This window comes from Zonotrichia albicollis, chromosome 7, assembly GCF_047830755.1.
Source record: "Zonotrichia albicollis isolate bZonAlb1 chromosome 7, bZonAlb1.hap1, whole genome shotgun sequence".
In the NCBI taxonomy this organism is placed as follows: domain Eukaryota; kingdom Metazoa; phylum Chordata; class Aves; order Passeriformes; family Passerellidae; genus Zonotrichia; species Zonotrichia albicollis.
The window spans coordinates 36,507,421-36,521,766 of record NC_133825.1 but is presented as its reverse complement, the minus strand read 5'-3'; the positions used below and the strand labels follow the sequence as shown (position 1 = coordinate 36,521,766).

Below are 14,346 nucleotides of genomic sequence, written 5' to 3'. Positions count from 1 at the left end.
CACAGAGTATGGTGGTTATTGCTGACAAACCCTTGACTCTTTGTTCTTGGGCCAGATCTCCTCAGGCAGGGAGCAGGTGCCCACTTAGAGCAGGGCAAACATTCACCCCACCAGCCCCTACTGCCCTGGAGCCCCAGAGCCAAGTAACACACAGCTGGGGGAAGAGGGCAGTGCAACCACTTCATCTCAATAAAGTAGGTTTCTGTGAGTGTTTCCTCATGCCTGAGCTGCAGCTGGCACAAAGACCAAGACACTAGAATGCTGGATCCCACCACAACAGAAATGTTGTTCCTGGCCCTGTAGGGTCTGCATGAAGGCTGCAGCACCTGCCAGATGCTCCTCCCAGGTCTCCCAACCCTTGCAAAGGCACTTTCTATACATAAAGGCAAATCTTTATTTGCAGAGCAGCAGTACAGGGGATACAAACACTGCCCCATGAAGGGAACCTCTTCCCTTCAGGACATGGCAGCAGCCTTATCACACACCAACCCAGCAAAAGGCACCACAGCCCTCCCAGGGATGATGCTCCTGCTGCTCCAGAATGTCAGCACCCTCTCCAATACTGTGCAGTAAAGCACAGATGAGGCAATTCTGGTCAGACCCCAAAAAACAGGCTGGAGGACAGCTTGCGCTTTGCTTTCTCCCCTGCTCCAGCCCAGCGCAGCCAGGTGGGCATGTCAGTGCAAAGATGCGTCCTGGGCACAGCCAATACCGTGCTGACAAGGGTATGCTGTTCTGGGCTTCTGGCTCAGCTGAAAGATGGGAACCTGATGATTGCTGGCAGCAGCAGACCTTGGAAAGGCCAAGCTCCTGGGAGACTAAGCACAAGGGAAAAGGCACCTGCTGGGGGTTTTGTTGTGAGGATTTCTGAGGCCATATCCATCCCAGGCCTAGGGCTCAACTACTCCCAGCAAACCTCAGAGCTGCTTTCCCAAGCAGTGTGTAAATGTCCCACCTCAAGACCTGCAGAGACAGGCAAGACCAGGCTCCTGCTGCACAGGGAGCATATTCACAGTCTGGGTTGCTTTTAATACTACTTGACTAAAGACAATCTCCAGAAACTCAGCATTAGCCTTCCACAATTTAAATCCACAGCAGCTCCTCATCCTGAGTCAAGTCTTACTCTTCTGGGCAAGTGACAGCCCCAAGCTTTGTTCCCCTGCTCCTGGCTGGACACGGGAGGCTCAAACACACCTAAGAGGTGAACTCACCCCTGCCCTCACACAAGCTGCCTGCTCCTGCCTACCTGGCCAGTCAGTCCACCCTTCTCTGTCCCCTAAAGGGACGATGGCAGCCAGTGTTTGGGGCCCAGGAGCACTGCACAGCTGTGAGAGGCATAGCCTTAAGGGTGAGCAGTGAGGGCTGCAGGGCTGGCCAGCCTCCCCCAGACCCTAGCAGTCCCAGCAGGAACAAGGCACGGGGTGCAGGCTCTGTCTGCAGATTCACGTGTACTCCGTCTTCCGGATGTAACTTGAGGGCACGTAGCCCTGCTTGCCATGGGCCTCAGCCAGCCACCACTCCTGATTGCCTGTGATGTCCTCAAACTGCAGGATCCTGAGTCTCTGGTTAGCTGACACGCTCAGCTCATTGGTGTTTCGGCCTTTGAAGGTGTAGAGAGCATAGTAGACCTGCCAGACAAGGGGAGAGCATCAGTTAGGTGGTCACACCACACAGCCTTAATCTCACACTGCATAGGATGTGTGGGCTTTTGTCCTTCTCCCCAATGACAGCCCTGGCCCCATCCTGGCCTCTGCCCACCCCCATCTGAAGACTGGTTCTCTGCTGTTGGAAGAAAAGCCCACCTCCTACATATTCATGGTCACTGCCAGGGAGGAGGATGATTCTGTCCCCAGCCAATCAAAGCAGTTAGCCCTTGGCATCCCCAGCCCCATGAGGGTGGCTGAAGACTCACCTGGTTGCCCTCTGACTCGCTGTTCTCCAGCCCTGAGTCTCTGTCCTCCACAGAGGGCGTGGGCCTGAGACGTGCTTTGGTGGGGTGCCCGTTGCGAGAGCTGGGGCTGCAGCCCTGCTCGGGGCGGCTGCAGCGGCGCTGCGATGTCACAGTGCCAGCCAGGGGGGCCGTCCTGTCACCAGAGCCAAGCTGGGGCACACAGGGGGAGTCCACCTCCAGTGGGGACTCTGCTGGGGAGACAGAGTCCTGCAGGGGTTTCTGAGTGAAGGTGACGGCTGCCCCACTGGGGCTGAAGGTCAGGGTGGCGTTGCTTTGGGGAGAGGAGCTGCTGAGCTCTGACTCGTTGGAAGAGTGGCTGCCCACAGAGACGTCCGACTGGCTGCGGCGGGGGTTGTAGGGCTTCAGAAAGGAGCTGTACACAAAGCCTTTGGTCACTGCAGAGAGGGACAGGAAGGGAGCTCAGACTGGGGCACAGGGAGACCAGAGGAGGAGACTCACAGCAAGGGCAGGGAACAGCCACCTACCCCCATTGTCTATGAGCCAGCGATTCTGGCTGCCCATGGGGTCCTTCTTCTTGATGACACCCACAATGTCTCCTTCCAACAGGGAGACATCCAGGTCCTGGGCAGCATTGAAATTGCGCTCTGCCTGGAAGAGACTCTCCGGGGGATAGCGGGCCAGGAGGGCAGCACGGATGTCATCCGACTGCAGGAAGTGGGTTGGCTGCAGAGGAACAAGGCAGGTGTGAGTGGCTGTGCTGGGCTCTGCAGGCCCTGGCACTGGGCAGAGGGAACTCACCAGGCCACCGAGGGGCTGCCGCCGGGCAGACTGCCGCTCCATGCTTTTCCTTTCAAAAGTCTTCTTGGGAGCTGCCTGGGACTCTGGGAAGAAGGTGAAGGCCTGGAGCTGCTGGAGGACTCGACTGTGCTCATCCTGGAAGATGGCAATGAGGTTCCCTTCCCTGCCAGACACCTTCAGCAACTGGAACCAGAGCAAAGTCAGGATCCTGGTTAGGTGACAGGTGCAGGAAGAAGTGACCAAGCATAGACCATGGCAGGGCTCTGAGTTCTGCCTGTGACTTGCATCAAGCCCAGGTCTGCAGTCCTGCCTGGACTCAGCTCTAAGTGATCCTCAGACTTGTGACCTGAGATTCTCTAAGGTGAATGCTCTCCTGCCACTGTTCCAAGAGCCTTCTACACACAACTGCAACATAACCCTGCAAGCCCTGCCCCAACAACATCCCACAGGAGCTCTCCACAAGTCACTAGTGCCCTGAAACTGCAGTAGCAGCTTCCCCCACGATGTGACACGTCCCAGTGAGTGAACTCACCGACAGCAGGGGTCTGAGCTCCTCCAGGGCCAGGCGCACGAAATCGCAGTGTGCCTCGGCGTAGCCGCGCACGCAGCTGGCAAAGAGCTCCTTGGCGAAGCGCAGGAACTGGGGCAGCTCGTCCAGCAGCTGCGCGTTGAGGGCCTCGTAGTTGTTGCGGGCTGACTGCAGCTCCTCCAGCGTCCGCTTGTCCTTCAGCTTCTCCGCTCGCTCGGAGCAGTTGTGGAAGTCGAGCAGTTTGTCGAATCGTTTCTGCACCAGCTTGTGGGGCCCCGCAAACATGCTCAGCAGCTGGCTCAGGGGCGAGCTCACCAGCCGCTCCGTCCGCTCTTTCTGGTGGGCACAGGTGCAGGGAGATGGTGAGACAGGGTGCTCTCTCCCACTGCGAATGCCAGCAGGTCACTCTCCAGCACACAGCCCCCCCAGGACAATACATTGACTGTCGCCTGGTGGCAGCCACTGGAGCTCCAGAGGTCCCTTCCCACAGCAATTATCCTATAATCTTACATAATTGTGCCAGCATGGGTAACTCTATGCAAAATACCTGAACCACTCGCACAAAGAGCTGTAGCATTTCAGGTAGGGCTGAAAAAATGTGTAACAGGCACAGTCATAAACTGCCAGGCATCAAAGCTCTCAGGAGGGCACAGCTAAAGAGGAATGCTCTCAGCTCTCCCAGGTTACCCTCCCTGCAGCCTCCCAGAGCCTGTCCATCTGCAGCAGACCCCCAGGATGGGCCTCAAAGGGGCACAAGCCGCACTCACAAAGCTGGAGAAGAGCTGGTCGCTGATGAGACGATTCACTTTCTGGAACTGGTCCAAGTCCCCACTTCCCTTCTCTGTGCACAGGTCCCACATGCTCCCTGCTGCCAGTGCCTTCATACAAGCTGACTCCTGCACCAGGGAGAAACAGCTGAGCCATGCTTGCTGCCCAGAACGGGCTCCCAGGGCAGCCCAGCCCCAGCCCCAGCCGAGCTGAGGCAGGAGCTGTGGTCAGAGGCACTGCAGGGACACACCATGCAGACAGGAGGGGCAGTGCATGGTGAGCCCTACAGGCCTGGCATCACACCCAGAGTGGCTCACCCGGACATGCTGCAGGTACAGGGAAAGGTCCCGGATGAAGGACTTGATCAGACGCTCCTGCATCCGGAAGTTCTTCTCTGTCTCTTCAAAGGCTTCATCCTTTAGCTGTGAGAGAAAGCGTTTCAAGGGAGGCAATGCAGGACTCAGTCCCTCCCAGACTACAAGATGTGGGGCTCTCCTGCCCCCAAGCTGGGCAGCAGAGATGGGTAGTTCAGGCTCTAAGCTCACTCTGCCTCGCTGGCCTGGATCAGAGCTGGACAGGAGAAGGGGTGTGGAGGGACAGCAGATACTTCTGGAGAAGCACTGCAGGGTCTAAGTGCAGCTGATGCACGGTACCTGGGGTGCAAAGCCTGTGAGATGCTTGAGGTGGCTGCTCACACGGTTGGATTTCTTGATGATAGAGTGGAAGTTGAGCTTGGAGATCTTCTCCATGAGGCTATCCTCATCCCCTTTTCTATACTTTAGCACTAAAGAGATTGATACAGAAATCAAAACCCTCATAAGCACAAACACCCATGTCTTACACTGCCTCATCAACAATCACCTTGTTAGTTCTCTTCTTCCCCAAGCCTCTGCAGTCCTAAGAACCCCACATTTCATTACAGAATGGCTTGGGTTGAAGTGACCTAAAAATCATCTAGTTCTAACCTCTTTACATCTACAAGACCAAGCTGCTCAAAGCCCCATCCAATCTGGTCTTGAACACTTCCTCGGGTGGGGCATCCATAACTTCTGCAGGCAGCCTGATCCAGTGCCTTACCATCCTCACTGTAAAGACTTTTCCCAGCCGTTATTATTTTTAAAGCTATTATCCAGCCCTATCACTGCATGCCCTTATAAAATATTGTATCATAACCTCCCATCCCATCCAGCACTGTGCCACCTGTTTGGTTCTTGAGATGCCCTACAATTTGTAGACAATCCTTGTTCCACAGGATTATGCATAGATGACATAGGAGATGATGCACAACAGTCCCTGGACATGCAGAAGGTGTCTATATTGCTTCTTTAGCAAATACAAGCAATCTTTACATGCAGCCTCTGCCACCTCAGCTTCAGTGGGGCTATGAGGAAAGACTCAAGTGTAAGATTTGCACAAACTGGGGACTTTCAAGGGAAAACAGGGTGGCTAGCAGGTATCAAAGGGAGTAATTTTCTCCCTCTGTTCAGCCCCAGTGAGGCTACACTTGGGTACTGTGTCTAGTTTTGGTGCCTGGAGGCCATGGGCGATGTGGGAGAACTACATCTCCTAATCCATGAGGAGAGATGGGGGAGCCAGGTGGGCTGGACATGAGGAAGTAGAGGGGGATCTGCTCACAACCAGCAGCTACCCGAAGGGTAGAGGTGATGGGACCAAACTCCCCTAAGCAGTGAGAGTTCTCCATGACATGGTTGCCAGCTAAGGCTCAGGGGCCAGCAGACACTGATCTCAGCACAGCCACTCCTGTCTCTCTGTGCCCAGCACTGCCCAGCCCCTCACCCAGGTCCTTGCGGCGCTTGTACTCGTTGATGTTGACGTTGATCTCTTTGACTGCGAGGACAGCAGCTGTGAGTGGTGCCTTATCAGGGTGAGCCTCAGGGGTGGCACTGAGCAGCTCCATCAGGAGCAGCGGGTACCGCATCACCCTCTGCACTGGCTTGATGAGGAAGGAGCCCAGGTTAATGTAGTTTGTGCAACCCCTGGAAAGTCAGGACAAAGGAGATGTACCAGGTGTCAGTCTGGCTCTGCCACACACATTCTGCCCCCTCAAACCAGTACCAACCAGACCCAGACCTCCAATGCTTCTAAATCCACTGTACTCCCTATATCAAGCCACCCTTATGTCCAAATTCATTGCACTCCTGAACTCCTGGTGCTCTCAGATCAACCCCAGGTCTCTGTTCCTCACTCACAGCAGGTGATACTTCCCAGTCAGGATGCTCTTTCATTACCCGACCCACCATGAAATCCCACAGAGCCTCATACCTGCCAGAGAGCCACTTGTTTCACATGCTGTTCCACCAACCAACTGCCCAGGTCTGTCTCCCAGTGAAGGACAGACTGACTGCAGGACCGCAGTCACTGCAGGGCTTTCCTGGCTCCTTGGGGCTGAGGGCTCCCAAATCCTGTTTCCCGCCCAAGACTTCCCCTCACCTCATCACTTGTGCTGCATATCTGTGCAGCCCACCCACTGCCTCTGCTGCAATGATGCCACAGACATCCCCCTCCTCCCAGTGGTGCCTCCACAAGGCACTGTTAGGGCAGCCCAGCATGCACCCAGCCTGCGGCAGAAGGTTAGTTACAAGGGCATGGCCACACCAACACAGACAGACAAGCAGGGACTAAGAGGAAGTACTCACCATTCACTGTACAGGCTCCTGCCGGCCCACAGAGTGCCAAAAAGCAAAGAAAAGCAAGGGTTAATGGGGTGGCAGGTGTGCAATCCCACAGCCAGTGTCTGTGCCCTGCCCAGTGAGGCTGTCAGGGCAGTACGCATCCCTGTCCTCCCAGAGCAGCCACTGGCACTGCTGGCTCCTGGGGCAGTTGGCTCCACAAGTTGGAGCCTGGCACTCACTGAGCCAGGCAAAACAGCTCCTTCCTCAGCAGCCATGGTGGCTCAGGGTTTGGGCAACAGGAGCCCTCAGTCCAGGACATGCCACTTTCTCTATACATTGGTGGCTTCTATGCAGATTTTAAGGGGGTCTACAAGTTTCCTAGCCCATGTGCATTGGTGCAGGGGGCCATGTGAACCCAGAGCCCAGTCAACTATGTAGTGCCACCATCAGACCCTCTGCAGTCACCACCTGAACTATCTAAACACTGCTGAAGAGGGGCAGGGATGTTGGAAACCGATCCCCCTATCCCAGCCTGGTGGCTGCCACCTGAGGAGGCTCAAACCTGAGGCTATCCAGCAGCTCCAAAAGTAGTTTCTGCAACTTCTCATCCTTCTCATAGGTTTCCAGCAGTGCGATGGCCTCATCATGGTTTTGGCAATACACCCTGTAGACACTCTCCAGCTCTGCACGATGTGTCAGGAACACTGGTCCTGCAGACAGCAGCAAAGCAGAACTTCAGAGTCTCCTGGTCCCCAGCTGCCTCCAAAAACACTGGTGTGTCTTTTGATAAGACATCCAGTGTCCCCGTTCCACACACACAGCTCAAAAAATAGCTCTGCTACAGCATGCAGGACCCCTCCCCATCACCCACCAACACAGAGAGCTCAACCAATCCAGGTCTCCCAGGGGAACAGCGGAGATAATGGTCACAGGAGCCACAGAGCAAAGGCACAGGCAGCCCAAGGCACGAACAGCCCAAGCTGGCAGCACTCTGGGGCAAAGGGCCCAGCCCAAATGGACAGCCACAGGCACTGTGTCTGAGCATAGTGACCCCTGGGGCAACACAGATCTCCTGGGCTTCACTGTTGATGATGAGTGGTGATGGGTACCAGCAGGGAGAAAGCCCAGTCCCACTGATCCTCTCCCATCATTTAACTGTTATGCCCTGCCACTAGCAATGCCCACCCCAGCCTTCTGAGAATGGGTAACAGCAGAACTCATACCGATGGCATCTGAAGCCTCCAAGGTGGACAGCAGCTGCTTGGAGAAGTTTATTACCATGTGGATGTTTCCAAAAAGGCCCTCAAAGTCTATGTTCTGCATCTAATGAATGGAAAAAGAGATATCCTGGATGGGGAACACATCCCAGTTAGACTCAACAGCCCCCCCATTACCCTCCTGCGACCCATCAGTCCTCAGCTTCACAGCACGCACCTGGTGTGACCTCCTCTCATCACAGTGACTCCTGAACGCATTCCCTTGTCCTCAATGCACTGAAAGTCTCACTCCTTATGTGCCCTTCTCTTTCCCAGCAATTCCACCCCTGCCTCTGCTCACCTGGTTTTCTCTTTTTCCTCCCACTAAATCTGTCCCCATGCCAAGACCCCGTATCTTATTTCTCCTGTCAATGAATTTAACCTATAACCAAACAAAGGGGAACTTTTCCTGCACCAAAAAATTCAATGTGTAATACTTGCTGCTAGGTCTCGTTCCCAGCAAGGATGAGGGTTCAGCAGGATCTCAAAGCAGATGGGCTTATTGCAACCAGTGCAGGGAACCACGGGAACCACCCTCCTCCCCTCAGAATAGCTTTAATTTCCTCTATGGGTTCTGCGTAGTCCACTCTGAGAACTAAATGGACTCAGTATCTCACACCAATCCACCAGTGCTGCACCACAGTGTCCCCTCCCTTCCCAGCTCTACCTGTGCCTGCTGCAGGGGCACCATGATCCTCTCCACACACATCTCCAGGTCTCTGATATAGTCCCGCTCTGTCTGGAGCAGTTCCTCAATAACCTTGGCCCTCTTCTCCAGCATCCTTTGCTCTGCGCTCTCGGTGGTGGCCGAGGATGGCTCCAGGGACGGTGTCTGGGAGGAGAGGAGAGTCATCTCTGCAAGAGAGATAATCGAGATCAGCATGCTCCAGCAAGGATACCAGGGCAGGAGACAAATAGCACCTGAACTGCTACACATGTGACCCACGAGACCGAGCAACAGCACTACTGAGAGTCCAAGGGCCTTTCCAGAGGGGCCATCCCCAGGCTGCAGGGAGACCCGGCTGCTCCCACAGCCCACCCTGGCAGCACCAGGGGCGCCGCACAGCCCTGGCACCGGCACGGCGGGCACAAACCTGCCCCACACGGTCTGCTGGTGCTGGCCGGGGCCCGGCTCCGCTCCCAGCCGCGGCTCCGGGAGCTGCAGGCACGGAGGGAAGCCCCCGCTAGGCAATGGCGGCCGCCCCTCCCTCAGGCTGGGAACAGGGTCTCCATTCTCCGGGCCCGGGGCATTTCCATCTCAATGGCCGCGGAGGGCCCCGGGCACGGCAGCGCTGCTGCCGCCGGCAAAGCCTGGAGCTGGAGCCCGGCCAGCGCGGCCACGCAGGGCCGCCCCGCCCGCAGGGCCCGGGGCTGCGGGCCGCCCGCGGCCCCGTCCGGACCCCCGGGCCGCCTCTCCTCCTGGTTTTCTGTGCCACCTGCGGCCCCGGGCCGGCCCAGCCCCCTCCGCCTCCATTGAGACTTTTCATCCCCCGCGGATTCCTGGGCCCCGCCGCTCTCTGCCCCACCTGCCTGCGCTTAAAGGCTGCGCCTCCGGACCGAAACCACGGACACAGTGCTGCCCCCGACCCCTCCCTGGCCACCCCTCGAGGCCAGGAACACTCGGGGCTCCCCCATTTCAGGCAGCACGGAGCACCTTGCAGCGCCAGCCTGCCTAGGGTACCCCATTTCATGTCAATGGCTGGTTCCACAAATGCGGCGTCTGCTACGGAGCCCCAGCTGCCCTCCATCAGCAGAATTTTTTTAGAGCTGCAGACATGCCCCAGTCCAAACGTTTCCAGGAATGTTTTTACAGGACAGGCACTTCCAGATGTCCCTGACCTCTCCAGTGACAGCGTCAGACAACAGAGGCTCAGCCCTGCTTAATCCCAGGGACACGCAGCAGGGCTTGGGATTTATCCCGGTACCACAGTACCGACTGTGCACAGCCCTAAGGAACCCCCTTGCTCCCAGTGCTTCTGCCAAGCTGCTGGGCAGGCTGCAAGCAGCCCCAGCCGTGCTCTGTGGGGTGATGGCAACCCCCAGCACAGCAGCATGAAACACAGAATGGGAAAATTGCTGCCTCAGCCTAAGTGCACTGCTCTTCCAGGCCAGGGTCTTCACACTGAAACAATCCAAGAAAGAAAAGACACCCAAGCTGAGACACTGACTCAGCCCATGATTATCTGAAACCATGCCAGCCCTTTTGGCCCTTCCAATTGCAGAGCAGCCTTGGCAGAAACCTGGAGCATCAGCGTCAAACAGTAAGTTTTTAGAGCTATCCAGGCTGAGCATGAACCATTGTGCCTCTCTGCAGAAAGAACAACTTCAAAATCATTCCCAGTGCCAGCCTGGCAAATGGGAAACCCAGCTGAAACACAGATGCCCTCAATGTGGGAGGGAAGATATTTGTCTCTCTAAGCTGGCATCTCTGCTGCCCTGCCTTGAAATCTAGCCTCAGGAGAGGCAAAACAACCAGCTCCATGGAGGAGGATTCAGTGACACAACCAGCACTTCATTTAGTAGGCAATTGCTGGGAAGAAAAGGCCTCACTGATTCCTACTGGCAAGTATCCTTAAGCCTAACCCCATCAGAGCCTGTCTTGGCTTTCCAGCAGCCCCCAGTGATGAACTTCAACAACACAAATGCAGCAGGAATACACAAGGAGGGCCTCAGAGCAGATGCCAGGTTTAACTTATTTTGCTCTTTGCATTTCTACAGCATTTGATAAGTTAGGAGCAGATTGGGCCCTGCAAGGTCCTCCACAAACACCAACAGGGATATCCCCAGACACAGCACTGGGAGCCTGGACAGGATACGAGCAGAAAAACGTACAGGAGGGACAACTAAGCACTAAGGTAATACAGTCAGCAGGTCTCTGTGGCTCAGGGAGTTAATGAAGTAACAACAAATGAGTTATTTTAAAGAAGGCATGGCATTTGTTTTGCAGGAGAGCAAGTTCAAGTGGGAAGGCAGCCTGGAAGAAAGAGGAAGGTGTTAATTTGCAATGCAAACAGGTGTGTGAAACCCAGAGGGGGTGGGCTGGGAAGAATCTTGAAAATTAAGACAAGCCAAAATCACAGCCAGAAATGACCCATACAGCAGCATTAGGGAAAACAAATGGAAAAGATTACATTTCTTTGGTCGAAGAACAGGATTTTATATTTAGCCCCAGGAAAAATGCCACCACGTTAAGTTTTGTACAGGACACCTCAGTGCAGGTGCAGGAGTTTACTGCACCACCAAACAACCCTGCTGTGCTCCCAGCCTTAGCCAGAGCTAACTGCAGTCACACCATGTGTTTGGCTCCAGCTCCCCTCAACAGAGCTGGGGATGCCCAGCACTGCTGGCAAATGCAGCAGCTCCCCACGCTCCACCAAGCAAACCCCAGGCAAGTAAATCTAGGTCAGGCCCTTACAGAAAGGACCCTGTGGCAAGGATTCAACCCACACTTGTGAGACTGCCAGCTCCGTGACACCCTTCTTTGGCAAGTCTCAAGTCCCTGCCTATGGAAGGGAAATTAAAACCTTCATTGCACAGATTTTAAGCCCACAGTAGTTATTAGCTCAGCCTGGATGACCTGGCACAATGCTGGGCATCACTTGTGCATTTTATCAGTATTTGGATGATTTTGAAAACTCATACAAATTAATTCTCCTCTGGCCTTCTTGCTCTTTCAGAACATTTCAAGACTCCTCCAAAAACAAGGCTACATTGCAGTTAAGGCTCTTCGAACTCTTGTTGTTTATCCCTAGTCCAGCATCCTCCTTCAGCAATTAACTCAAAAGTTTTTGAGTTTCCAAACACTTACAGCTCAAAATATTCAAATACAGAATTTATTTAGCTCTTATATCTGTATCTTGTAATATTTGGCTCTTATATCCGACCAGTATGTATTGCTTAGTGTTTGTTTCTGATGCATTTAAAAACTCTTACTTTTTGCATTTCATACTATCTCTGTTAATTGTCATTAATTTATTTTTTCTTGTTTGTCACACATCCTTGTATGTCTAACAGCAGCTTTCCCTAAATGAGGCTTATTAAGCAGTTAGCTAAACCCACCCATTTCACAGCTGTAGATTTTGGTCATCTAGTAAGTATTTTTTAAACACATCTCCATTTTACTCCACAGATTTTCTATTTAGATGTTATCTTTCAATTTGATTCATCATGCACATCAGCTTTTGAGATGCTAAGACATACACCACAGCTTGAATGGGCTTTGTTGGCCTGCAGGAATATGACTTGTATTTTTAATGAAGCCAATAAATTCCAATCCAGTGACAAATTCATATTTACCCATGACACAGTTGCCAAATAGGCATTCAGAAATACATTTCCAAAAACAAAGTTCTCCATCACAATTCTCAGATATTCTGTTCTCCTGTTTCTCCTCGGTTGATGGTCTGAGACAGCCTCCCAGGAGCACCTGCTTTTGAGCTTTGCTATACCCCTGCTGCACCCATGAGAGACCCAGCAGCAGCTCCTAACCCAGCCCTGGCAATGGGGTGTGAAGATGGAGCACTCTCCCACCTCTGCCCTTCCTGGGGAGGCTGTGGTTTGCTATTGCAATCACACTGCTCATCCTGCTCGTCTGAGAAATGTCACTGCCATCAACTTTCTTTCAATTAATGAAAACCTTGAATTGCCATTAACCGGCCTCCTCGTGGGAGCACACATGCAATTAGAGATCTTCCCTGAGCAGAGCTGACCCAACAGAGCAGATCCAAGGGGATGCAGGTCCCCCACGCTGCAGGGCTCACCCCAATGCTTGCCTTGTCCCCCAGGGCTCACCTGGCAGCATCCCACGGGCACCAATGCTCCCTGGAGAGGGACCAGGACAATCCCAGGGATCTCCGGTGGAGCTGCTCCCAGCCGCCAGGCAAGCCCGGCCCCAGCCCACGGCTCAGCACAGTCAAGCAGTGACTCAGGACAAAACAAACCAGCTGCAAATATTTGAAGTATGTGGAGGCCAGGAGGGGAGGAGCCACTGCCGACCATGAGAGGGGGGGCGATGAAACTAGGGCAGGGAATAATTAATCTGAGCAAAAGGCTAAACTGGCTGCCAGGAGCAGGATCTGGCTGGGGTGAAAACTCTTACTCCAGACATTGGTGATACACTAGGGAGCTGAACAGGGACAGAACAGGCATGCTTCTCCAGAGCCATTGGAGTGGCTTGTTATCCTAAACATGCCTAATGCAGAGCTTTGTTGGGATGTCTCTATGCCAGATAAGACCACAACCATGGCTCCAAACTGCCTCTGGTTGCCCAGACAGCTCCATGGCATTCAGTGTGAGCAGAGAATGATTCCAATCATTGACAAAGAAAAAAGTAAAGTAATATGATGGTGTAAAATAGCTAAGCTGCTAAAACTGAGGCAGGGCATCAACAAAAGTGTGAGCAAAACCTCTGATAGACAAAAGAATGAAAGCTGAATGAAATCCTTCTTAAAAAGGATGTTTTAAATATACAATTCAAAAAAACATGGAGAACAGTACTGATGAAAAGTCTGTCCTGCATCTGTGCTTCAATAAAGACAGCAAATATAAATATATAAACAGACATAATAAGCCAGATAAGAGATAACAGACATGTCACAGAAAAATGAGAAAAGAAAGACATCAAGAAAAATCCATGGATGGTAGAATTCAGTTTTCATCTTTTGTGGAAAATGAGGAAATAAATGCCACTTTATAATGGATCTTTATTTCCATCCAGGACAAAGGAAATCCTACAAGGACACAATCCCACAATTAGGCAGAGTGAGTACAGTTTTTGGCAAACCTGGCAAAAAGGTAGAATTATACAATAAATTTTCTGCTCTTTTCTTTCTATAAGGCAAAAAGAGAAAAAAAACCCAACCAACCAACAAAAAAAACCAACAAAACAAAACCCAAAAAAACCAACCCACCTTGAAAATCCACTGCCAGTGGAGTGGAGACTATCCAGAAAAGAAGGCATTTCTAAACAGGTTCTCCAGAGACTGGATTTACTTAATCCCACATAATAGAGTAAATGGAAAATCACTGCTGTCATGGGGAGAAGTGAGGATCAATTCAACAGGATCACAAATAAAGATGAGGCATATGAGTCACTGAGTGATGCAGGGTACCCTGAATAAGATGGAATTACTCAAACCAAGCAGGTTTAATGCAGACAGATGCATTACTGTATTAATGGAACAAGAAACACAGCCTCATGCAGGACTGTATTCTGGGCAGTAATTTTTTGGCTTGATCAGACAAAATTCAACAGGAGTTCCCTGAATGTTGCAGAGGACCACTGGGGTTTTGGACAAGGGCACAGGAGCATAGCAAGGTAAACTAGTGCTGACACCCACCCAGAATGCCTCACCCAGCTCTGAAGTCCTCTGTTTCAAAAGAGTCTGAACTGAAAAATGAGTGAGCATCAGGAAGAATAAACACTGAAAGGTCTTCCTCTGAGTCTTTGAC

General features: G+C 52.8%; 1 protein-coding gene across 9 annotated transcripts in view; it reads right to left on the bottom strand.

Moving 5' to 3' along the window:
* Positions 1 to 17: 17 nt before the first annotated feature.
* The window catches only part of DNMBP (dynamin binding protein), a 34,196-nt gene continuing 19,867 nt past the window's right edge, over positions 18 to 14,346 (bottom strand). For 6 of the 9 annotated variants that reach the window (XM_005481604.4, XM_074545041.1, XM_074545043.1 and 3 more), the window contains 13 exons: positions 8,564 to 8,751; positions 7,864 to 7,963; positions 7,203 to 7,350; positions 6,665 to 6,682; positions 5,805 to 6,004; positions 4,661 to 4,791; positions 4,325 to 4,429; positions 4,007 to 4,135; positions 3,243 to 3,575; positions 2,711 to 2,893; positions 2,437 to 2,635; positions 1,913 to 2,346; positions 18 to 1,628 (listed from right to left, as the gene is read on the bottom strand). In XM_005481604.4, the coding sequence (XP_005481661.2) occupies positions 1,443 to 1,628; positions 1,913 to 2,346; positions 2,437 to 2,635; positions 2,711 to 2,893; positions 3,243 to 3,575; positions 4,007 to 4,135; positions 4,325 to 4,429; positions 4,661 to 4,791; positions 5,805 to 6,004; positions 6,665 to 6,682; positions 7,203 to 7,350; positions 7,864 to 7,963; positions 8,564 to 8,751 (2,354 nt within the window). In that variant the 3' untranslated portion in view covers positions 18 to 1,442. Of the gene's footprint in view, positions 1,629 to 1,912; positions 2,347 to 2,436; positions 2,636 to 2,710; positions 2,894 to 3,242; positions 3,576 to 4,006; positions 4,136 to 4,324; positions 4,430 to 4,660; positions 4,792 to 5,804; positions 6,005 to 6,664; positions 6,683 to 7,202; positions 7,351 to 7,863; positions 7,964 to 8,563; positions 8,752 to 8,990; positions 9,418 to 12,687; positions 13,027 to 13,805; positions 14,342 to 14,346 lie in introns of those variants that run through there. The other 3 variants (XM_026799716.2, XM_026799715.2, XM_026799717.2) reach the window with 3 other exon arrangements.